The sequence below is a fragment of the Falco peregrinus genome, chromosome 5, assembly GCF_023634155.1.
Source record: "Falco peregrinus isolate bFalPer1 chromosome 5, bFalPer1.pri, whole genome shotgun sequence".
In the NCBI taxonomy this organism is placed as follows: domain Eukaryota; kingdom Metazoa; phylum Chordata; class Aves; order Falconiformes; family Falconidae; genus Falco; species Falco peregrinus.
The window spans coordinates 108,706,854-108,731,464 of NC_073725.1; the positions used below are offsets into that span (position 1 = coordinate 108,706,854).

The window sequence follows — 24,611 nt, forward strand, 5'->3', positions numbered from 1 at the left end:
TTTAAACCTCAGCAGCGCTGAAACGTGCCGTGGGCTCGCAGAGGACACGTGCAGCCTGCAGGGTGAAGCACAGCCCCAAGAGCTCTCCAAACAGCTGGGGCTCCGTGTCCTTCTTGTAATAAATTCCTCCCAGACGGTGTTCCAGGGGATTGCTAGGATTTGAGGAGAGAGGAGGCTGGCTGGAAGCGAGACAGGCTCCAGGTTTATCCTTGAAAGCCCCCGTGCTGCAGAGCCCGGGGCTGCGTTTGGCAGCCTGCCCAGGGGAGATGACGGTGGAGGCTGAAGGCTGCCTCGTGCAGTACAAGCTCACCAATCCTCTCACCAGCCAGCTAAACTGGAGAGAAATCTCCCTATTAACAGCGCACAAAGCAGGGCCAAAATCTGAACACCTTCCTGGGCAAGGAGGTAAAGCAAAAGCTCAAAGCAACTTAAAATTTCCTGCGCTCCTAGTTAGAAAGCGGCTGCGTTGGAGCTCTCCCGTAACGTGCCCGGCTTGCCTGATGGGAGAGGGGGTGCTGAGCAAGGCTGTGCTGTGCTTTTCAGCACGACGGATGCAAAAATCGGGTCAAAAATAACCCCATCCCAAAGTCAGCAGCAGAGCTGAGAGGAACCAGAAGTCCTGAGCTGTTTCGAAGTCGCGTTAAATAATAAAGCAGAGAAATGAATAAATTAGCTCAGCATCTATTTAGGTCAGCCCTCTCCATTTCTCCCAGCCGCCTCCATGTGCCTCCTCCCCACGGCGCTCAGCTGCTCCACGCATGCTGTGCCTGTGGACCTGCTCGCTCCTTCCAAACAGCCAGGCTCTCGGGGAGTGCAGGTTAAGCAGGTGTCCCATCGGCTGCACACTTCATCCCAGCCTTGGGAAGCGGCAGACATGCTTCCTTTTCCATTACTGGGGCAAAAGTATTCTGGAAAATCCTATTGAAGCAATAAGCGTGGGCTGAGCACATGTAGCTGCTCCCTTCCTGGCATTATCCTCTACACACAGCCCTGCACAGAGCCGCAGGGTCCTGCTCAGTGGGCTCGCAGCTGCCCAGGAGCCGTGTCGCTGTGCTCTGCCTACTCATCCGCTGCCAGCCCAGCGCAGCCTCTGGGTAGCCCTGGCCATCATCCAGCTTTATTCCATCCCCAGCTTGCAGCCATGGCAGCACCCCCACTTTTGCAGCCCATCCTTCCCCACCTCGCCGGTGCCCCAGGCTTGGCTTTGTGATTGCATTCATCCTTCGCTGATTTGGAGACAGCCAGCCAGATGGACCAGGCGGATCGACACAGAGGGGAATCAGCTTTTAAACCCCTAAGCTCCCCTCAAATCGTTCAAATGCCTCCAGAAAAATGCAACTACCATGCACTCCTCTATCTTTATTTACAGGTTTCCCAAGCCTGAAATGCCCTCTTTGATGTCCAGAGCATCTTGTGGGTTTCAGCTATCAGCAAGATGGATAAACACTCACCAAGAAGGAATTTATCTGCATCAAGGGCTGCTCCATCTCAGCCCAGCTCCTGCATTGCCAAAACTTAAAGGAAACACACTCGAGCTAGTCCCCCCTGACCCTGCAGGTAGCTGGAGAAGGCCTCCAGTGACAAACCCAGCCAGAAGAAGCATCCAGGGTGTAGGCAATGGAAAATGAGATGTTACTAAGTTTGGCCAAGCTTAGCTGGCTCCTCACAGGTCCCAGCCTGTGAGTCACCGGTACGTGGGCCACCAGCACGGCCTCCCCTCTGGAGGAAGGAGCGGAGGTGGAAAAATAACAAGAGGAAACCAGTTGTTAGTAGTGCCAGCTCTGGGGAGAGTGGTAGGAGGTGGCAGACCTGGAGAGAAAGGTCAGGGCTGCATTGCCGGCTGCTGCCTGATTTTTCCTCCTGACTTCATGGTGGAAAGCTGCTTATAGGAACATGCTCATGAAGGATGGGCAGAAGGTCTGGGCTGATCTGAGGGATGGTCTCCAAGGGGGAGCGAAAGCCTCCGAGGGCAGCCAGGAGCGACGGAGCTTTTGTTCACGGTCTGGGCTCACCCCTCTTCTGGTTGTACCTCTGATGTCTGCTGGGCTGAGCTTGATCGCCCCATTGAAAGCAACTTTTGGCCCAGTGCAAACATTGCAAAAGAAGATACGCTTTGCAGATGTACTTGGAACAAACGCATCCATCTCCCCACTGTGGCTAAACACTAGTGCAAACCAGTGTTCCCAGTCCCTGCCCCACCATAGCACTGATGCCCATGTGCAGCTAACCCTGAGACTCTCTTGCTCTTGCGCTGGTCCTCGGTGACAATGGTGGCAGGGGGAGATTCAGACAACTAGATCATGAGCCAGTGACCCTGTTCCTTGTCCAAAGCCAATGCAATGAAACTTTTGCTGGGGAAAATAAAAGACTGCAGCTTTCCAGCCTCTTCCAGTGCCCCAGCTCTCCTACCTAGGGCTAGCTGGAGTGCACCCAGCAGAGCACACAAGCCTCAGCTACTCTTCCCCTGTCCCTGACATCAGCCCAGGAGCACTCACAGGGCTGCACCACGCTGCTCCCCATCCCGTAGGGATACCCAAAGCTGCGAATCGGGAATTCTGGTCCCCTTTGCCTTGCAAGAGTTCCTGCTCTCTTGAACCCTCCGGTCTGATGATCGCCACCAGTTGCCACTGGTTTTTCTTACATCCTACTGCAAACACAGAGAGCCAGCCGTCTCCCTGCTGGCAGACCAGCGCTTTCTGTAAGTGAAACAGTATTTCTTCATGTCTGTAAGGAAATTGTAACAGATGTCAGGGCAAAAAAGCCACAGCCAGGTAGGATGTCAGGTCAAGGGGGAAACTGCTGTGTGTCTTGCTGTTATTCGTTGGAGATGTCCCTTCTCTCTGGCTGGGACCAGTGCTCCCACTTTGAGTCCAGAACGGGATCTGTTATGTTCAGGCTCCCCCTAGTGCCTCCACACGCTGGTGTCCCTGCTTCTCCAGGTGGCTTCTGTGGAGGCGCAGTGGCCGTTTGTCCCTGGGCACTGTCCATCACCCTCACTCCCCTCTGGCATCATTAGCTCGGGCTTACGGCACAGCCAAGCCCTGTTTACCCACAAGCTGGGAACAGCCCTAACACTGCCCAAAAGCCACCGCCTCCCGCCAGGGACCTCTCGGGCCCATCAGCCGCCTCGGCCCTGCCTCCACTCGCTGAGGGAAAGGAAGGTGACAAAGATGGCCATACCCAACAAGATGCAACCCTGCACACTGCAGCTCCACTTTGATGGTGTCTGCGGACCGTGGGGCAGGAAGGGTGATGGGTGGCAAGAGCCTGAGCTGCCCTGGGAGCAGCCCAGGCTGGGGGTGGGGGTGGGCACCTTGCCTGTGAGCCAGCTGGGACAGCCAAAAGCATCACTGCGCTCTCCCCCACTGCTTGATACCTCTCCACGAAGGAGCAGCTTTTAGGGACACCCCATAGTCCATGTCAAGCAAAGTCAGCTGCGCTCCTTCTAATCAACACCCAAAACTGCTGTCACGGATTTCGTCCAGCCTGCAGGACACTGCGTAGTAGAGGCTGCCTGCATGCCGGGGCACTGGAGAGCTACGCTGTTGTGCTGTGTCCAGCACCCTCCATGAACACGGCCTTTCCTCATCTTCTTCCTGTGGAAACAGGGAGGAAATTTCCCAATATCTTGGGAAACGACCAGCCTCAACCTCAGTTCCAAACCCTTCTTGTAAAACTCAGCCTGACTCAGCCCTGGCATCAGCACTGCACTGGACAACCAACAGCCCTGCAAGCACCTCTGTTTCAGAAAGCACCGTGCAGAGGTGAAGGCAGCCTTATTTCCTTGCTTAACGAGGAGGTGGTTTGGTATAACCATGAATCAAGGCAGTTGCTGTAGCTGTATAGGACAGCACACTTGGCTGGGTGTCCTGGCAGGGCTGGTGCTACGCTGGGTGAGCGGAGATACAGAGCAGGAGGAGTGTGGGGTCCCACAGCTGTTTCCCAGTACCAGGGAGGTGGCAGCAGGCCACTTGTGCTCCCAGCTGCCAAAAAAGCCGTCCCAAGCAGCCTCCTGACACTGCCCCCTCAAGAAATGCATTGGAGCATCAGTCCCCAGCCACTGCTGGTCTGTGAGCAAGCAGTGCCCAGGGGAGGCACCCCAGGCACCCCATGCTTTGCTCACCTTTCAGCATGGGCTGTGATAGCTGCCTGAGCCCTGATACATGTTGGGAGAAGCTTCTCACATGTAACATCTTCCTTAAATGTACATACCAGAATATATAATACAGAACACCTCCAAAATATTGCACCAGATGTCAACAAAACCCTGCCCATGTCCTTTTGTGGGGTGGATCGCAGTGGTTCCCTAGAAATTAGTGATGTTTTCCTGGATTTATACCCATGGAGCACTTGGCCTGGGCACTGAGCTTCTCCAGGTCACTGACATTACTGAATGGTGGCAGCTACGGTAATTCATTATCCCAAGTCAAAATGTCAGCTCACAGGGAGGGAGGAGGCAAGATTAGTCGAGTCTGCTGAAATGTGGCGTCACCATGAAAGCGGTGACAAACCCAACAGAGATCAATCGGCATAAACGTGTGTGAGGCAAGGACATTGACTGAGATAAGTTGTCAAAGGTACTGTGAGATTTTTATTTTAACCTATGATTTTTTCATAATTGTTTTGCAGCTGGAGTAATTACCATCCTATTTAATGAACACAGCTCCTTTAATAGAGGACACTTGGGCTAACATGCACTAATTAAGGCTGTAATCACTAAAAGTATGATTCAAGGTTTTGAACTGGCCAATTGTTCTCCGTAATACCATAATTACAGATACTGCAGCTCATCAGAGCACAGGAGAAATTCAAGGGGTCTTGATCATCCAGTAGTGTACATGGGTCTTGATCCTGTGTCGGAACATCCTTTTTACCCGATATTCTGCATTGGTTTTCAGTGGTTTATAAACTACTCTGAATATATTACACTCAGCCCCATGAACTGAATGCACTTCCACAGCTTTATTATAATAAATTGGCTTACAGATCTTGCATACCACCTGGGCATTAAGCACAGCTTTTCTAATCCCCACCAGTCTGAATGCTTCTCTCATGTGGACCCAGCAGCAGCTGTGAAAGACTTCTAGGGAGCTTCGACGGCAGTAATTGCAGTGAGATACTGAAAGAACTTGAAAAAGATAACTGAAACCGTATATATAAATCCTTGTTTCTTCATATGAATGAAGGCTCAGAAATGAGTGAAAAAGAACAAGAGTTTTCATCATCTAATGGCCAAGATAAGGGAACCTAAAAGTCGATTTCTTTCTGCCTTCTGCAGTGCAGGGAGGCAAACATACCTCTGGGGGTCAGTTTTATCTTCCGCTGAGCTCTGCTCTTTTGGTTATCAGGGAAGTCAGGCTTTCTTTTTGCTGTTGGCTGTGATTAGATGGCCACAGTGATGGCCAAATATTTTAAGACTACAGATCACTACAGTGGAAAGAACTTTTAAAAAACAGTATTTAAAAAGTCAGAAGTTTGCATATCAAGAAGGATTTTTTGGAGAACCTCATATTCCAGCTGCAAAATGCCAGTAAAAAGAGTATTGCTATTTTCATTGATTTTTACACTGATAAAAACAGCTGCCCAGAAAGAAAAAAAGAAAAAAAAAAAAGCCAAATACATTTTGCAACTTAGGTCTTGCTGGAAATAAGAAAAATACTGAAATTAAATTGCATTAACTTTCTTTATCCTATTTTCATTTCAGATTCATCAGTGTTATTTGTCTATCAAGGATAAGCTATTTTTCGTGTTGCATTTTTGTAATATGAAGAGCTTGTTCACAGGTATCTGAACTTAAGGCAGAGTAGCTTATTGCTCTGCAAGCAATGTCACTGAAAAAACGTGTCTGGTTCTCTCTCCCATGTACTGGTCCAGGGGCTTTGGTCTCTGGGCTATTTTTTCCTGTCTGGGTTATTTTAGGCAAATCACTTGTGTCTCTCATCTTAAAATAAAGGCAATGCTATACGAAGATGGCAGTATTTTTCTGTTCTACCACAATGCAGAAAAGCGTGAGCCTTTTTTTGCTCATTTTTCAAAGGTTCCCATTTGAAAGCACAGCAATCCTGGACGGAAACGCTGCGGTTTGTACAAAGAGACACCCCAATGAGCTTGGGTGAGCTTGCCCTTTGGTTTGCCTTTTTCCTTTCGTACTTCGCTGTGGGAGATGCCTTAATCCATAACCACAAACGCCTCTCTGTGGCACCACGGCTGGCGTCCACAGCGGCACAGCCAGCACCGGGGCTCCCCCATGGCTGCATCACAAACCTTCCTGCGTTCAGGTACCAGGAGCTACCAGGAGACTTAATTCCATCCCTCAGGCGTTGGCAGCCCGATCCGCTCACCTCAGGGCTGCCCACACCAGCAAGGCCTGCTCTTGCTGTCACGGAAGGAAAACGGCCCAAGTGCCCTGGGTTAGTCGGCACCTTTGCGAAGTAGCTGCACTGTGGGCAGACGCGGCTTCATTTGCTCGCCTTCGTCACCACTTCAGTGTCTGGCAGATACTGAGGTACCTGAGCCTTGGCCTGTGTTTTCGCAGGAGACGCGACCCCCGCGGGGCAGCCCGGCCCGGCCCGCTCGGACACCGCTCGAAGCCGCCCGCACCCCGCCGTGGCTCTGCCGCAGCCGCAGGCGCGCCGGGCCCCGGGTTCGGCCGGCGTCGGGGCTGGGGCCGCGGCACAGCCCGGAGGGCTCACGGCCAGGGCTGGAACGCGAACGGCGCCGCCGCGGCCTCCCTGCACCCCGCGGCCCGGCGCGGAGCCAACACCCGCCCTGCGCCTCCACCGCCCCAGCGCACGCACGGCGGGGACACGCCGACCCGGTCCCGGGGGCGCGGGCCGAGGCCGCTCGCCAGCGGCGACCAGGCAGGGCCAGCACGCGCACCGGTGGCCGCGGGCCTCGGCACCACCCGCCTGCGCCGCAGGGCCCCGGGGTGGGCCGTGCCGCCGAGGGACCCGTATCGCTGAGGGACCCGGGTCCGCCACGTCGCTGCGGCCCGGGGGCGGCGGGGCCTGGCTGCTGCGTGTGTCCCCGCCTCGCACGGGGGCCGGGGCCGGCACGGACGGGCGGGGCGGGAAGGGGAGCTGGGCGGCTGCCGGGCGGAACCTTCGCGCTGGCGGCGGCTGTTGCACCACGGAGCGGCGCGGGGTTCCGGTCCGTGGCCCCATTTCCCAGCAGCCCGCGCGGTGCGCCCTTCTCTTCCGGCCCGGCGACGGCGGTGAGGGGGGTTCTGCGGAATCCGGCTCCATCGGCGCCCCGGGGACGGTGGCGGGCGGTTCCCCGGGCCGAGCCCGAGCCGGTCCCACCGGGCTGGGAAGGGACGAGGCCGAGCTGGGAGGCGGGGGCCGGCGGGAGGCTCGGGGCCGGCGGGAGGCTCGGGGCCGGTAGCGCGGCCGGCCGTGGCGGGCGGGCCGGCCCACCGTGGCTGAGGCGTGTTTCTTTCTTCCTGCAGGTGCGACCATGGCCAAGTCCAAGAACCACACCACGCACAACCAGTGTAAGCCGGGCGCGGGGCCGGGCCGGCTGCAGCGCCGGGAGCGGGGGGCCGGGGGCTGCGCCCCGCGGGGAGGTTTTAACCAGCTGCTTTGAGCTGCTCGGTTACGGCAGCCCAGACGTCTTTTATTTTTTTGCAGTGAGAGAACTGGGGGAAGGAGGTACTGGTACGCAGAGACTGAATGGGGTGCTTAATGAAAAGAGAGTTTTGCAAGAGTTGGGAGATATTTTGGCTCAGTATGAAAATAACCTGTAACCAGAAAAAAAACCAAATTTTGTATGTTTGAACTAAGCACGTTACTGAATGACATTCAGCCTGTGATACTGTGCCATCGAAAGGTGACCACGGTGATAGAATAGTTCTTGTTCAGGGTGTTGTCATCGATGCTCTAAGTAGCAGAGTTTGCGAGTAGATTGTGCTTGGTCTTGCACAGTGAACGATCGTGTCTTTAACGCTAAACACAAGTGCTTGAATTTCTGCACGACTAGAATAACTTTTACTGAGCTGCGGGTGTTGCCAGTGGTATATTATTAGATAATGAGAAGCTGGAAATCCTTGAATTTAGAAACTCAAACAGTGTGAATGAGCCAAGAGCACAGTGTGCAGCGGAATGAGAACAGAAGTTCATCTGTAATTTGCATTTAGTTTGGCTCAGAAGGATCAGAAAATGTTCTATTTTGCACCCTTTTGATAGGGTCAGCTGGACTTGAAAAGAAGCTAATGCTGCTGTTTAATACTAGCAGAAATAGTAATTTGAATTTTCTTGTTCTCCATATAGCCCGTAAGTGGCACAGAAATGGCATCAAGAAACCCAGATCCCATAGATACGAATCTCTCAAAGGGGTGAGTATTTCTATTGACGTTCTCGGGCTGTTAGGCCATTGAGGCTTAACCATGAAACAGTCCAGTACTTGTTTTATTTTGACTGATGTATTTTTTGCAGACAGGGGCTTGTGTTTCAGATGGTCAGAACCACTGTGGGTTTCTGTTTTTATCTTTTGCTTACCTGACATGCAGCTGTGGTACTTCTGACCCACATTAAATCCACCATTGTATGTCTGTAAAACTGTTTTTTACTGTAAAACTGGCCAATTTTGTCTCTGTCCTGCTCAGGTGGGTGTCAGTAACTGCTGCTTCCAATAAATAAACACTTGTCAGTTCAATAGTTCTTCTCCCTTCTGAGTCCTGCTGTGTCGTCTTCTTCTCTGTACCTTTCAATATTATTTTACTTATGTACTAATACAGAGAATTTCACTCAGAAGATGAGAGGAATTGGCATTTCTCTACAGTACGTATGAAAATGACAGTATTTTTCTTTTTCTGAGGTGAGGCAAGTGATAAGACAGGATCTTTTTCCACACTTGGAAATGAAAACAGGGTATTTTTGATTTGGGGAGGGTTGTGATTCTGTTTGCTTTGTAGATGTGACTATCAGCTTTTTGGATGTGACGTGAAAACTTCTGTATTGCATGGTTCAGTCCTGCCCCCTTCTGCAGATAGTCTGGTAGTCTCAGAGTTTGTCTCCTTGCACTGAGCGTGCGTGAGTTAAAATGACAAAACCCTGACACTCATGTGCCAGTTAAAATGCTGCTTACAGTACAACAGCAAATGTTTTTCTGGCCAACAGTAGCTGACAGTTCTGAGAATTGGTCCTAGCTGTGGCAGGATGCATAGCCAGCTGTCAGCTGACAAAACTGGGAAGCTACTCTTCTGTGCTGGTACTTTTTTCCTTTCAATGTAAAAAGGAAAGGCCTGTGGAAGTGGCACTGGTCTTTGCCCAACAATTCCATGTATATTTGCTCACCTGCCAAGGTTGGTTTGTGGTACTTCAGATCCAGAAGGTATTGTGACATGAAAATGAAATTTGTCTTGTTTACAGTTGTACTCAACTTGTTCTGTTCTTTCTGTATGTCAGTTGCTGGGGTGTTGGGTTTGGTTATAAAAATCAAGGAAAATAGCTAGTTAAAGGATAGTTACAGGTGGCTAAAATAATTTTGCTGATGTAATAAATTTAAAAAAATGAGAATTAATCACAGCCAACATTTAGGGATAATTGAACATTCTGAAGATACAGATGTTTTTACATATATCCCTTCTACAACACAGCTTATTTTTTTTTCCTTATGTTTATAGGTTGATCCCAAATTTCTGAGGAACATGCGATTTGCAAAGAAACACAACAAAAAGGGGCTGAAGAAGATGCAGGCCAACAACGCCAAGCAGGCTGCTCAACAGAAAAAGGACTGACGTGGTTTAAGATAAAGAACCAGTTTTCCTGTTGGCATGCATGTTACAGCATTTTTGTAAAAATAAAATTGGATGTAACAAAGTCTTCACCCTCTGAATTTGAGGAGACCCCTCCAGAAGCCTTGTTTGCGTTGTTTTGGATGCCAGTTGTGCATCAAGCCTGTGTGTAGTGACCAGTTGTGTATTTTTGTTCCCTGGCAGATCATGCCAGCCAGAGCTCTGGAGAAGTTTTGTGTGGATAGCGTCAGCCTCCACATGTAGAAAGTGAAACAGGTGCTCGCTCCTTGGTGCTGTTCTGCTGCGATCGTTGGTGCAGGTCATGAGCGTTCAGTAGTTCAAAGTCTCTTGAAATTGTGAAATGGTTATGGAGTGAAGCTCTCAAATTTAAACAAGAAACAACTTGTTTCTTCGTGTTCAAATTGGAGCCAGTGTTGCCTAGGCTTTTGGGTGACAGCATTCAATACAGGTTACATTATTTTTGACACTGGCGTGCATGTTCAGAGTTCTCAAATACCATGGTTTTTATGGTAGTTCCTAGTGTTGTTACAGCAGGGTGACATTTCCAAGGGCTGTTACATGTCTGCTGTGTTGCTGTCTGGGTAAGGTGATTCTAGCTAGGGAGATGTGAGAAATGGGAAGGTAACAGTGCTAGCTGTGGTCATGGAAATCATAGCAATTAGTGTTAGATTGGTGTGTTGTGTTCTGAAATATGTGAAAGTACTGACGTGGAGCTACCATGGGAATGTGTAAAGTTTCAGGACTATATAAAATAAGTGTATTTTTCATAGTTCCTGTATTTTAGTGGTTGTCTTTCATTCCAGTAACAAAAAAAGTACCTGTCTGATGAAATGCACTGACTGGTGAGATTGGGGGAGTAACATTCAAAAGCCCAAGAGGTGCTGTGGCAGGGGTTTGTTACTGCTGTGCTTCTGTAGATCAGGAGGGGGCTTCACTCCAGATCCCACCAGCCAGCAAAGCTGGTTCAGGAGGTCCTTTTTTTATTCCTGAAGTGAGCCACCTGTTGAGATGCACGGAACTCTTCCTGAAATTGCAACTCCCATGCTCGTCCACCTGATGGTGGTGTAAATCCACAAATCAACACAAGGGCTGGAAGTTTGCAAGTATCTTCTGACTTTGCTGTAGAGCAGCAAAACACCTGCTAGATTGGGATGTTTCGGTTGAATTTTTTTTTTTCATTAAAGTAATTGATTTTTTTAAATTAGTTTAGCCAGTTACCAAAATGCAGTTTTATTTTGAAACATGGTAAATACTTTGATTTCTTTGTGGCTTGAATTCAAAATTCTTTTCCTAGTTCCTGCTTTTTAATTGGTTTTGACTGAAAAATACCACCTAACCCTAAACCAAGCAATGTAGATTTACTAACATAAAGCTCAGGAGTCAAAGGCTTTTAAAATCTGAGGGACATCCGCAGCCCTCAGCTGTCTGGTTTCTGCTGTGTGCATCTTTGGGACTGTTGTGGAGGCTGATGTTTGTCAGCCAAAAGAACTCAAGTAATTGCTGTGTGAGAGCAGTGTGCCGCACTGGGGAGAGCGTACAGCCACAGCATTCATACCACCAGGTAGACAAGATAAAAACGTGGTCTCCCAGCTGCCTTCATTTATGCCTGAAAGCCAACTGGTGAGAGGTTCCTGGTGTTAATCCTCCCTGGAGAGCTGGGTGGGTTTTGTGGGTATGGGGTGTTGGGGTTTTCTGTGGAGTTTGTTGTTTGGTGGGGTTGTGGGGGTTTTTTTGGCAAGTGGTAGGTCACCCAGAGGCAGACACACAGAGCTTAAATCCCACTGGCCTCAGTGGTACCTGAGTGCCTGTGGGTGCCGGAGGTCTCAGCTGTGTGGCTAGTGCCTGCCCCGCTTGAGTGAGCTGTTACAAAGGCAGGTGTGTGTAGTGGTGGTTCAGGTTAGTGTGCACTTCACATCCTCAGCCACTGGCCCGGAGCTGCCCTGCAGCCCTTGCCAGAGCTGACAGCAACACCCAGCATGGGGAGAGGTCCTCTTGGGTCGCTAGTGGTGTTGGAGGAGATGGTGGCAGGAATCCAGCTGTGTAAATGAAGGTCAGTCTGCTGCACATACGTGTTGTGACAAGAAGAGTGAAAGAAAAAGCCTCTGGACAGAGCACATCGTGTTTGTCGGGCTACATCTTCACCTGCATGTCTGCAGATCTCCAACCTGGTTGTGTTTTGGGTTTTTTTAAGTTCTGCGTTTTAAATCTCTAGCACTAAGACTTTCCTACCTAAGAAAGGAGATTCCCTCTTTTAAACACCTGCTGGTATCTTCCCCACAGTGCTTGTGTTGTGAGTAGCTCACCCCCAGGATGCAGCTTAAGGGAAGAGGGAAGGAGAGGGGCAAGGGTCAGGCTGAGAAAGGGATGTTGGTATGTTAACAAGCAGGGAGGAAGATACAGGCTTCCTGTAGCTCCAGGCGGCTCCCCCAAGCCTGCCTTCAGAAGCGGCGTTTTCATCTCGCTGCCCTTCATGCTGCCCTTCAGCAGGACAGCTTCCCAAATATGGGCTCGCTGACTTTCTGACCAAAATAGCAGCTGCGTGACAAAATGCAGCACAGAGGAACGTAACCTTAATCCAGGCATCATTGTGTAGCAAGAGACAGGAATTTTGTAAGCGTCCACAGCAGCTTGGTGTCAGGTTTGTTGTCCGCTCCCTGCGTGCATGGTGGTCCCACAGGACACTGGCCCCAGATATCAGTTGATCACCTATTGCATTTTCTAAGCCCATGACAGCTCAGTCCGTGACTTTCCTTGTCGAGGTTGCCCCAGCCAAGAAGGGAAGGCTGCAAAGGGGAGTCTGCTGATGTGGCCTTGTGGTGGCTCCTCATCCTCTTTCACTTGCCTTGTGTAGTCATTTAAGTTCTGTTGGTCAAGCTGAAGATCCTTTTTGGGAGGATTACACATACAGAGCCCAGGAGACTGAACTGGCAGCTGTGGCCCGCTTGAAATTATTCCCGTTATACAGACCTCTGTCATCTTTGACATTTAAGAACTCCAAAACTCTTATGATAAGTCCTCGGTATCCTGCAGGAGGCCAATGAGCTTGAGAGCATCTCTCTGCTCACCTACTGCTGTATATCAGGTTCTGCATGTCGTGCTTGCTGCTGCTGGACGTCATACTTGCTGCAGATTAGTTCTCCCCTTTGCAGTTGAGGGCTCCAGTATCAAGTTCTTGTTTGGCTCCTTTTTTCCCTCTGATTTAAAAAAAAAAAAAGAGCAAAGGGTGTGTAACCAAACACTGAATCAGCTCATTTAGCAAAGGTGAGCTGTCACGCAAAAGCCAAGAGCACAGAACTGGGGAGCAGAAATCAAAGCAGTACGAATTGCTCTGATGGGGCAGAGTATTCACCGGGGGCATCGATGTTCACAGTGAAAATGAAAAGTAGGGCTGGATACGTGTTGCTCTGTCCCCCTTTACCGCCTTTCAGTAGCGTGCCTAAGAAAAAAGCAGTGAAGAGAACTTGAGTTCGGCTTTGCCCAAGTTTTAAGGCTGTCACAGGTGTTTCTACAGACCAGGGCCTTTGGTGCAGTGAAGTGTTTGCCTGAAGTACCTTGGCTCGTGGTATGACTGTAGGCGAGATGCAAAGTTTTATTAGGGAGATGTGTACAAAGTTTCTCAGATCTTCCTGCAGTCACTTAGTTCACACAGCAGAGTTTTACTGGGGGCTGAAGAGAGCCCTCAAACGTGCTGGGAAATCTGCAAACCACGGCAGAAATTAAATCTACTGCCAGTGAAAGCAAGCAGATCAGTTGGCCTGAGAACTGTGGCTGTGTCTGGTGGCCTGGGCTGCTGTCACCTGCCAGCACAGCTCCTGGCTCAGCTGGGGGGTTAGAGCACACAGGTCTAGGGACTGTTTTAAAGAGCGGTAAATGGCTCTTTGCCTGATTTAAAAGAAAATTGTTCCAATTACTTTGGGTTTTTTTCACTCCCAGTTAGTGCATGTGGACATGTCATGTTCTTAAAGGCTTCAGACACCAAAAGTTCACTACATATGCAGGGAAAACTGCAAATTTATTTGGAGTTGAAGAGATACATGGACTCCCGGGTGGTTTTCATTCACCATTAGCACATCTCCAGGCACAGTGGAGGCTTCAGCCAGGCTGATGCTGGTTGGTTACTGATTTTTCAGCCATCTAACCCACTCGCCAGCATGTCATGCCACGTTGCATTCTCAGTGCAGTTGTTCCCATGTTTTAGCCAACAGTGAAATCCACCCGCAGCGCTCAACCCTGTGGCATTTGCTGCCTTACTCTGGGAGGACAGTCAGTGTGTTAAGGCAAATTGGTCTCGCAGCCGTTTTTCTGACTTGGTGCAGAGCGTGCTGATCTGCTGGCACCTCTGCTCTGAGGACTGAAAAAGCCCGAGCAGCACCAGTGTGTCTGCTCTTCTAGGGCCAAGCTTCAGCTGCTACAAGATCTTTGTCCTCTCTCTCCAGCCTCTGCTGTCCCTCTTTTACTCTCAGAAAAGAGTGGGCAGGCAGCGAGGTCGTGGCTTGCTGTTGCACCAAGGGGAGAGAGGCAAGGCTGCTTCTTGCAGCCATCCTTTTCCCTGGGGTCACAGCAGAGTCCAAGCCTCGTGACTGAAGGGAGGGAGTTAACCTTGTTCAGTGGGCCACAGCCTATGAGTAAGCAGTGGAGAGTATCTTGGAGATGTCTGTGTTGATGCTGTCGGTGGTGGCTGCCGAGATGTGATGTGAGAGTGCGGGTGTGGGGTGGCTGTGGGGAGAGCCGGCATCACCTTGGCTCGCGGCTGAAGTCTGGGTATTTGCAACTCTGTGGAGATTTCCAGGCCTGGCGTAGAAAAACGTTTCAGCTGTGTCCTCAGAAGCAGGTCTCAGTGGGACATGGCTTCTGCTGCTACACTGGGAAGGTGGAAAATGATAGGTTTTGATCTCCAGGCTAAGGATTCATTGGAAATGGAAGATGGTAACACTCAGGAGCGCTTCCTGTCACAGGGTCGTTTGATCCAACACATTTCTGTGTCGCTTGTGGTGCACCTGTAGTTCTCCTGGATCAGCAGGAGCTATGGCATTGAGGGCTTGGGACCCTCGGGGAGACCCCTCTGAGCAGGTCTGCCAGATGTTTGCAAAATTTCTGGGTTTTAAAGAAAATCAGCTGCTCTAGCTGACAGGGGTTTGTTTCCTTAGTTTCTCTGATGTTACAAGCCCTGGTTGAGCAAAACGTTCAGTGCTCATTGTTCCGAGGAAAGACACAGCTGTGTCCTTCCAACCAGCCAACAACCCCTCTCACGCCTGTTTTCACCTCAAGCTCATTTGGTTTGAATTACAATATTTTGCTATTGCTGCAAATGAGGGTGTGTATCACATCAAATACAGCTGCTCGAGGTATTGTTCCTGCAAAGAGGGGAGTAAAAAAAGCTGGGTTTGGGAGGAGAGGCAGAAGGGTGCTGCAGCACATGCTGCCGTGGCGGTGTGCTTGCCCAGGGTTGAGGGCATCACTGGGGCTTGCACCGACACCATCTCAAGCCTTGCCCTGCCAATGTTTGTTTTGCTTGGGTAAATGTTTGATTTTAGCAACATGACTGCGATGCACAAGCTGTGCTGGGGCTGTAATTCAATGGGAGGAGGCAGCTGTGTGCAGGGAGAGCTGCTAATGCCACAGGAATGCCACACTTCCTTGGGACGAGAAAAGATGGCACCTGGGGCCCTTGGTGACAGCACGGCTTGTCCTCCTCAGCCCTGCTGTCACGCTCTGTCTGGGGGCCAAGACCCAAAGCGGCGTTGTACCTTGCTAAGGGCCCGTGTGGCCCAAACAAGCGTGGCTTCTGAGGGAAAATCGGGCGTTTCTGGTATTGCAGCGAGGCTCCCGCCCAGGGCTGCTGGAGGACCATGAGGTGCCATGGGGCTGCCACCTGCCACCAGGCTGGGTGAGATGGGAGGGAGGCACCCAGTCCGGCTTAGGAATGGCTTTTTATTCATGCTTCCAGAGGGAAGTGAGCTGGTCTTCAGGGTGGCAATCTGGATGGCGGGGAGGAGGAAGGGCTGTCCCTTTGGGACAGCTGGGGCAAAGAGCAGGGAGGAGAGGGACTGTCCCTCACCTGTGGATTCCAGTGATGGTATAAGTGGTTGTTAATTCACATTTTGTTGCTAAAATGCTGCCAATGCTCCAGTTAAACCAGCAGGCACCAGCGCTGGCTCCTTAGCCTGCCCACCGTAGCAGGGGTGAGGAGATGCTGCATGGCAGCTCCCCGCTGAGCACCCTTGGCACCACTGGCCGGGCTTTGCTGCTGGGCTGGCAGTGAAATACCTTCTGGGGGGCTTAAAGCTCCAGGTGTGGCGTCACCTCACCAGGCGCCGCTTGTGAGCACTCGATGCAGCCCCGTCAGTTGTGAGTACGCGACCAGGGTGAAGGTCTCACTGAACCTCCAAGGAACGACCATCTGAGGCACTCGGTGTTAACGTGTTTTATTTTCCCAGTGGCCACCCTTCTCAGCGCTCAGTCTTCATGCCGGTAGCCAGGGGACTTAGCCAAGGAGATGAGGTGCAGAGCCAGCAGGGTTTAGAAGATTGGGGCTGTCAATCTGGCCTCAGATTTATTCAACTCCTTTCATAAACTCCAGGAACTCTGCCAAGGGGAAGACATTGGAAGCAAGGGGAGTGAGGTGGGACTGAAGTGCCCTTGCAACCGCCAAGTGTGCTCTTGGCAGCTTTCTCCAGCCCTGTCTCCGTTTCCATCCCCCTGATGCATGAGAGGCGGAGGGGGGATGGCTACGGCCCCTCTGACTGTGGCGAGGACTCCTCGTGACTCCCGACAGAAACGTCAAAGGAGCCCAGCACCACCCTCGGCCTCTACCAAAATGCCAGAGGTGAGAGCCCAGGGAGGGACACAGCCACCAGCTCGGCTCAGAAATGGTCAGGGGGTCATTTCAGCAGCATCACATTCGAAGATACAGCCCTTCAGAGATGGTGCTTGCGTTTAGGGGACGGGAGGGAATGGGCAGGTCTCTGGTGAAAAGCAGCGTTGCCTCAGTGCAGGCTGGCTTTCGCAGCATGGGGCCAGGTAAGGCAGCCCCAGGTGCTTGCTGCCATCTCACGAGCATAAGAACCCCCCCTCCCTGTGCAAACACCAGCTGCAGCCAGGCGTATTGCCCAGCACTGCCTGCATGAGCTCAGGCCTGTCCAAGAAGGTAGCCAGGACCATGGGAGCTGCCCAGGCAACACTCAAGGGCTCGCGACCAAACTGCGTGCCAGGGGTCCTACCGTCATAGTCAATCCTGCCGTCGTTGTTTTTATCCCCATCTTTCATCAGTTCTTCTATGTCATCCTCGGTGATGGTCTCTCCCGTTGCCTGCAGCATGATCTTCAGCTCCTCGAGGTCGATGTAGCCGTCAGCATTTCTGTGCGAGGACAGAAGATCTCAGGAGCGGAGCGACACGCCAGGCAGGGGGAGCGGGAGCGGTTGCATGGCTCCCACCACCCTGCCACGCTGCAGTCGCGGCTCTTACTTATCAAACATCCTGAAGAGATCTGAGAGTTCCTCTTCAGTTTTTCCTTTGCTGTCGTCTTTCATACACCGGACCATCATAACAAGGAACTCATCAAAGTCTACAGTGCCACTGCCTGCAGGCAGAGTGAACATCGTCAGCTGGCACTACAGTGGGTGGATGGGCAATGCCAAGCCAGAGACCACACTTCCCTTTAGTAACCAAGGACCAAAGCTCAGGAGAGCAGCCCTGCAGCGAGAGGCAGCTTTCAGGACACCGGAGTAAGTGACCGAGGCCCTGCGCTGATTTTATCACTGAATTTTTACCTTCTGCAGTCATTCTGCCAAGGCAAAATGAACAAACAGTCCTACTGGAAGTGCTGATCAATGGAAATTCCTGCTATGGAGATACCTGTCCATCTCATCTAGGTCTTAATAAGAGAAGTTCCACAAGGCAGGTATTCATGCAGTGTGGTTTTGCACCAGCAGTACAGTACTGTTGTTTTCAATGGCACCGCTGTTGTCCCTTTTTGCCTAATACTTAACTGGTTTTTTATTTTCCAGTTAGTGTGGTGTTTCTGCCCAACTTGCACACAGTGGATTTTATTATGTGTGATTGCTGGCACACTGATTTAATCGGTATTGACATTTGTGCATTTGTGTGTGTGTGTGTGTGTGTGTGTATGCACTTGAGTAGTGAAAGACTTGCCTGATGATAGAATCCTGTAATTGTGGCATTTTCGAAATGGCAGTTGCTACATTCAGCCTACACTTTGTTTTTACATGGATCTGTGCAATTTCAGGGTACCCCCCACCACCAGTTCAAGCAATCTCATCAATACAGGAGTAATATTCTTTTCTAGTTTCTTTTTGTCTGGAAATTTCCTAAAGGAACCACACTGAAGTTTGGTGGGTCTTTAGTGTCCTTCAAAATCACAGTGCTGCAGGCTGCTCCCCACTGGCTGTGACTGTCCCCAGCATGGATCCTACCAGTGCTGCACAGATGCTGAGTGCTGCAGATCCACACCATGCCCACCATGCCTGCAGGTCTGGGGATGGTGCTTGGGAGAGTGGAAGGAACCCAGATCTCTCACCATCCTCATCCACCTCGTCTATCATCTCCTGTAGCTCCTCAGGGGTGGGGTTCTGCCCCAGCATCCGCATCACCTTCCCCAGCTCCTTGGTGCTGATGCAACCGTCCTCTGCCCCCAGCACGAAGATGTCAAACGCAGCCTTGAACTCTAAGGAGAGAGGGGAGAGGAGATGGGGGGGGGGGGGGGGGGGCGGCTTGCTCTGCACCTTGCCCCTGCAGGCAGGTGGCCCCAGGGCAGGGGTCTCATCCCAGGCACAGCTCCCCTGGCCATGCACCCCCAGCACTGCCCGGGCATGGCACGGTGGGGATACCCAGGCACACGCACAGAAACTGCCTGGCTTGAAATACTAGTGGATCAAAATCCTTGTGGTCATGCCCTGCTTTGGCCAGGCTGGCCAAAAGAATTTTCCGGGGTGTAACGGCTGAGGCAGGCTGGGCTGCTGGCTGGGGATCTGGTCTTTAGGCTGTGGTGTCAGGTTAAAGGTGCACCTACCATTTTTTTGCTCTTCTGTCAGCTGTTCAACCTGCAAGGAAAACACAGAGACCAAGTCATCTTTCTTCATCAGCGTCAGTAATTGTTAAAGGGACACGTTACTTGTTCAACAGTTTTTGCAAATGTCAGCCAAGCCTCGCAACAGTCGCCTTCATGGACTACAGGGTGTATGACCAGGGTGGTTTTGACACCACAACTTTTTGTGGTGTTAAGAGATTCTTCCCCTTAAAAAAAATTATTCCCAACTTCTTTGAAGTGAGCATTATTTCTGTAGGGCGGCAGCGTCTGATACCCAGGAGAAGCAGCCTTTGCACAAGGAGGGGAGACCAAGTGGGAAAAGCATCTGCCTCCGCCCTCCATTGGTGGAGCGTTTTTGTTGCCGGCAGGCTTTGCGGCAGGACGGCTGTGCTGCTGAGGGCTGCTCCCACCTGGGCTGGGCCAGGTCAGAGGTGGGATGTGCTGGGGAGGGGGAGGCGGACAAGACCACCCCTAGTAGTTGTTTTTCAGCCCTAGAATCAGGAAACGCCTTGCACTGCACAGAACATTTAGAGCAGTCTACTGCTGCCCGAGTCGGTGTTTATTACCAAGGTTTCTGCCTCCGAAGGGAGCTGCTGGTCCCTTCAACCTGTTCGGGGCACCTCCCTGAAGAACAAGCCTGTGGAGCCATCAGGTATTAGCTGAAATGGGCTGGCGGATTGTTCCCGTATCCTACCCTAATTCATTCCCCACAGATGATCAGTGGGAGCTTCTTAGTAGTTAGCATGAATTAATTAATCAATGAGGAGAGCAAAGAGGAATCCATCAGCTCTGTCATGCCTCTAAGTGCATTTCTCTCTTTGGCTTCGTTCTTGCATGCAGGTACTGCTGCTGTGAAATTGCTGACCCCACCACCGTGCCCAGCTGCCCCTGTGGTAGCATCCGTGAAAACATTGACTCTTCCTTCCCACGCTGGTCAGCAGCCTCTCTGGAGTCAGCCATGTATGACCCCCTGCCGGACCACCCCTGGCCCCCGCAGAGGGTGACTGACCCCACTAACATCTCCTTACTGTTGTCCCCCGCAAGCAGTCCCCAGCACCCATTCCCCCCTGTGTTTTGGTTGGGGCAGAACCCTGCAGCCCAGGGTGGTGGCACCTGTCTTTGAGGGAAGGTAGGTGCTTTTGACCCAAAAAGCAACAGTTTTGCAAAAGCTGGCTGGAAATCCTTCCCATTTGCAGCAGGAGGCTCCCCTCTGCTCTGCCCTGTGAGGTTGTACCTGGAGTGCCGTGTCCAGTTCTGGGCTCCTCAGTTCAGGAGAGACTGGGAACTGCTGGAGAGGGGCCAGCACAGGGCTATGGAGATGGTGAGGGGACCGGAGCATCTCCCTTAGGAGGAAAGGCTGAGAGGGCTGGGGCTGTTCAGCCTGCAGGAGAGAAGGCTGAGAGGGGACCTTATCAATGCCTACAGATATCTCCAGGACGAGTGTCAGGAGGACGGGGCCAGGCTCTTTTCAGTCTGCCCAGCAGAAGGACAAGGGGCGACGGGCATAAGCTGCAACACAAGGAGTTCCTTCTGAACACGATGGAAGAACTTCTTTACTTTGAGGATGTCACAGACCGGCACAGGCTGCCCAGGGAGGCTGCGGGGTCTCCTCTTCTGGAGACATTCAAACCCCGCCTGGCCGTGACCCTGAGCGGCCGGCTCCTGGGGGAGCTGCTTTCGCAGGGCCTTGGGCTGGGTGGTCTCCAGAGGTCCCTGCCAGCCCGGACCAGTCTGTGATTCCACGATTCTGTGAAAGTGCTCTTTCATAGTGGGACAAAGCCTGTGGGAAGTGGGTAGAGAGCCTTGGCCCGCTCCCTGCACACCGGGAGGTGAAGCCTTCCAAGGCAGGGAGCACTAAGGCCGGCAGCAGGACTGCCGTGGCAGGAGGAGACCCAAGCCCCTGCAGCCCTGGTGCTGCTGAGGGCAGGCTGGCCGCTGGTAGCCCTTCGGGGCTGTCATTTGGGCAGAGAGCCACAAGGCTCCCTCGGCAGAGGGCCACGGCCACTGTCTAGCCGCTGGGGTAACATGACCCTCTTGGCGCATTCACTATTTATAAGCTTGGGCGAGAGAGGTGCTGGAGATAAAGATGAGCTCCCTGATTGTTCCCAGGCTTTGGTATTTATCCTTGCAGCCCTTTATCTGGACACTTGTCCCTGGCACTGTTCTCAGCGGTGCTTAACAGAACCTAAAAATGTTCCCAAAATAGCACACCCTTATCTAGGCATGAATGGGCAAGATGAAAATCCATTGGGTTCCCTGGCTGCATGTAGGGAATTTGGCATAAATATAGTATTAATATGTGCCATCAGCATACAGCAAATTAATAAAATACTCACTTTTGAAACTTCCTTGACTACTGAATGGATAGATGTGCAGCTATGCTGTATGCAAATCAAATGTATTTGCAACTATAGAGTGAGGCTTGTCTTACAGAGGTGTCTGTTGAGGTGTTTATCGTGCCCTCTGGACTCGGGTGCTGTTTGTGGCTTTATTCCTCTTTTCCCTCCATGTCATTGCAGGGACAGGTTTCTCCGGCTGCGGTGTGAGAAGCCAAGCACAAAGCTCACAGCACTGCGCCAGCTGCCGTGATACCAGATCTGCTGTATTTTGCTTTTATCAGCTCCTCTCTTCATCCCATGTTTCCATCTGAAGTCAGACAGGGGAAGCTGAAGTTCTTGAATATTTTTTTTTCCAAGTAAATGTTTTCTTACAGTTAAAATCTTGGGGTGTAGATCCACAAAAAAGCTTTGTCCCAGCTGGTGCCTGGCTTGGACTTGCTTTGCCTCTCTAACGGAGCTGGTGGTTTAGGGCCAGGACTCAAGCTCCACATTTACCAGCGTGCCCCCACCTTCCAACCAGCAACAACATCCTTATGGGACATCGGATCTGTTGTGTGGCCCAGTTCCCTGGGCAAGGACTCTGCATTTGGGGTAAGTTTTTGGTAGTTTTGGGTTGTTCTCTATCGCTGCAGTTCCTTTTTCTCGGCTAAATTCCTCCATGTTCTAGCTCTGCTAAAGCTCACAGGCTGCAGTTAGAGATGACCTTCACCTGTGGATTTTTGCCCATTTCTGGGGCAGAGGTTTGGAGGGAGGCTGGAGCTTGTGGGTGGGGAACCCTTTTTGTGGGGGGCTCTCCACGCATGCTGCGGCTGCACTGCCCCAGCTGACGGACGGACCCTTTTGGCTGTGGGCATCCCTGGCTTGCAGAGAACTTCAGCCTTGCTCCCTGATTAAGGGCATGAGGTGCCCAAACAGTAAGGGGAGGGCCTGTGCCTTGAGTCACAGAGAACATTTTTGATTAAAAAGCTTAATTAGAGAAGCCTTGATTTTCCTTGATTTTCCAGGTCACATTTTCCTCCCATTTGGAGGTGTTGGTTGGGGGACTCAGCATTTCATTGTGCAGCCTTTCCTGAGCCTTCACGCTACTGGGACTGCTAGGGGATTTCCATTTCACAAGCGTCAAGGCTGACCAAAGGACAGAAGAGGTGTGAGCATTCTTTTTTCCTCTTCAATTACATATCAAGCACTACCTTTCTTCCCACTAAAAACCTTGGAATTAAAATAAGACTTGTATGATGTATATTTTGTGCCCCTGGTTAATATATAGTTGATCAGGTTTGATTTTAACAAAAATTAATCATCAAAAAGCTCTTATTTTAATTCCAGTTATGGAAAGGACAGCAGCGATCCACACAATCCAAAATCTATTTTCATCCTTATTCCACATGCATATCACTGTCAGTCTGCATTACAAAATAATGCAGTGTTCTTATTACAGACCAAATAGTTCGGGTTTACACAGTGAGTGCAGTGTGCAGCTGTGTAAGTTAAAATAGCTGTTAGGATGCTCTGCGTTCCCTGAGAGCATAGCTGACATTCTGGATTTCTGCACAGCAGATAACAGGAGCAGGAAAGCGGAGGAGGATGTTTCAAAATAACTCACAAAAGCCAATGATTTTTTTAAAAATCTCCCAGGAAAATATTCAGTTAAGGGGGGAAACGGTGGCAATGGCAGAATTATGAAGCACCAGAAAGAAGAGGCTGAGGTTTAACTCATAGAAATAATGTTCATTTCATGGGAAACACTGCTCTGCTTTGTCTGGGCTAAAACCAGCAGCCACCTCTTGCACTTTCACACTTCTGTTGAGATTTATAACTTCACTTAAAGGCCATCTCCCTGCCTTACAGTGGAGAACCAAGGGAGTCACTGCAAATAATTTAGCAGCACAGTTGAGAGTTTCACGCTTACAAGAAGAGTGTGAAACCTTCGGAGCCGTCAGTGGGAAAGGTCTGTGAAAGGATGATGATGATGACTAAAAGTTGCCACTCGGTAATTATTTATTTGCTTTTCTCCATTGAATTAACTCCATCACAGCTTTGGGAAATCTACTATAAAACCTTTCAACACCCCCACTCCACCCCCAAAAAAAACCAACGTCGCCCCAAAGGGAGGCACTTACCGCTGCCTTATAAATGTCATCCATGGCTGGAGAGGGTGGGTGAGGGGCCAGGGGATGTCAGGGTCACGCTCTGCTGGCGCTGCCCCCTGAGCCTGGCTGATATAGGGGGCCGCCTGCCCCAGGGGATGTGACCAGCCCACCAACAGCCCCACACGCGTTCCCCTGTCCCACCCCCATCCCCGCAGGAATGCCTGGCCTGCGTGCCTTGGGATGGGGACACTGCCGAGCCCCAGGCTGGCATGTCCGGGGCCAGCCCCAGCTACCGCGGGGCAGCTGGAGGTTTCCTCGTGACCTTGATGTGGGAACGAGCGAGCCCTTGCAGCTGGGTTTTGGCAGGACCCTTGCTGATATATCACAGTATTTGGCTGTCCTGACTGGACATGTGCCACCATGTCACCTCCACCTCCCATGTGTTGTGTCCCCCCTGCCACCCCCACCCCCCCGGGGAAGCTGCATTACAAAGATTATACTGTGCCTAATTAACTTGGGTAATACGGGAAAGGCATGCCTCCCAAAATATCCCTGTCCAGCAACAAGTGTCCCCTGGAAGCAGTGGGAACAGGGGGTGTTGGGGCCTCCCTGTCCCCTCTGCCTGCTGTCCCCAAACCCACGAGGGACACGCGGCAGGGGCTGATGCCCTCGGAGGAGCCGATGCTGTTTGCGTGTGGGTGCTGAGGACCAGGGGATGCAGCCTGGATGCTGCAGCAAGGAGAAGCTTGGAGGCAGCTGGAGCTTTGCCTCTGCTTTCTGCATTTAGCTGGGGCTGCAAAATGAGGGGCATGGCTGCTAACCGTGCTGGATCTCAGAAATAATTCCCAGTCCTTTAGGAAGCCAGGACTTGCTTCATCCAACCAGCGAGCCGATCTGTACCCACTGCAAATGGGGAAAATCTACACTCCCGGATTTATCCCACCACGGTGGAGAGCAAAACACACCAAAGGCCTCCAAGTGATGACCAGCATTTTCTCATTGCAGGGAAAAGCGTTTTAATCGACAGCAACCAAAGCAAAACATCTTTTTCTGGTGATTCAGGACTCCCTCTTGTGTCCAAAGGAACTACAGATGGCTCCAGTGTCCAGGGTGATGAAGTCTCGCCTCCAACTAGCTCATATTGGCATTAGTTAACACAACTGAAAATACTATGCGTGCAGCTGTTAGGTTTCATCTCTTCTAAAAAGCCCTTCTCCCTTTAGTAGTAATCACATTGCATGACAAAACCGGCTGTCCCTCCGTAACGCCTAGTCCAAGTGGCGTTAACCAGTGACCGGGTGATGTCAGCACTGTGAGGATGCAGGTGAGTGCAGAGCTGTGTCCCCACACCACATCCTCCCAGGTTCTGCAGTGCCGGAAG

At 51.4% G+C, this 24,611-nt stretch overlaps 2 protein-coding genes and 1 long non-coding RNA gene across 3 annotated transcripts in view; 2 read left to right on the forward strand and 1 right to left on the reverse strand.

Moving 5' to 3' along the window:
* LOC114011351 (uncharacterized) overlaps positions 1-5,968 on the forward strand; it is a 206,203-nt gene extending 200,235 nt beyond the window's left edge. The window contains exon 13 of the long non-coding RNA XR_008747369.1: positions 1,370-5,968. This is a non-coding gene — a long non-coding RNA (uncharacterized LOC114011351). The remainder of the gene's footprint in view (positions 1-1,369) is intronic.
* Positions 5,969-7,072: 1,104 nt separating this feature from the next.
* RPL29 (ribosomal protein L29) lies at positions 7,073-9,818 on the forward strand. Its single transcript, XM_055805052.1, has 4 exons — positions 7,073-7,213; positions 7,448-7,492; positions 8,268-8,332; positions 9,623-9,818. The coding sequence occupies exons 2-4, from the start codon at positions 7,456-7,458 to the stop codon at positions 9,734-9,736; spliced, it is 216 nt and encodes a 71-aa protein (XP_055661027.1). The 5' UTR covers positions 7,073-7,213; positions 7,448-7,455; the 3' UTR covers positions 9,737-9,818.
* Positions 9,819-16,170: 6,352 nt separating this feature from the next.
* On the reverse strand, positions 16,171-23,352 carry TNNC1 (troponin C1, slow skeletal and cardiac type). The gene is made up of 6 exons (XM_005234550.4): positions 23,261-23,352; positions 18,784-18,814; positions 18,292-18,438; positions 17,220-17,334; positions 16,975-17,111; positions 16,171-16,339 (listed from the first exon to the last, which is right to left on the reverse strand). Exons 1-6 carry the CDS (start codon positions 23,282-23,284, stop codon positions 16,308-16,310), a joined length of 486 nt encoding a protein of 161 aa, XP_005234607.1. The 5' UTR covers positions 23,285-23,352; the 3' UTR covers positions 16,171-16,307.
* Between the last annotated feature and the right edge of the window lie 1,259 nt (positions 23,353-24,611).

Excerpts from the sequence above, each read along its gene's own strand:
- RPL29 (XM_055805052.1), top strand. The coding sequence starts at position 7,456 with ATGGCCAAGTCCAAGAACCACACCACGCACAACCAGT. Across the intron at positions 7,493-8,267 it reads CCACACCACGCACAACCAGT|CCCGTAAGTGGCACAGAAAT; the intron begins GTAAGCCGGGCG and ends TTCTCCATATAG. Across the intron at positions 8,333-9,622 it reads GATACGAATCTCTCAAAGGG|GTTGATCCCAAATTTCTGAG; the intron begins GTGAGTATTTCT and ends TTATGTTTATAG.
- TNNC1 (XM_005234550.4), bottom strand. The coding sequence starts at position 23,284 with ATGGATGACATTTATAAGGCAGCG. Across the intron at positions 18,439-18,783 it reads GACAGAAGAGCAAAAAAATG|AGTTCAAGGCTGCGTTTGAC; the intron begins GTAGGTGCACCT and ends CTCTCTCCTTAG. Across the intron at positions 16,340-16,974 it reads CGGCAGGATTGACTATGACG|AGTTCCTGGAGTTTATGAAA; the intron begins GTAGGACCCCTG and ends TCCCCTTGGCAG.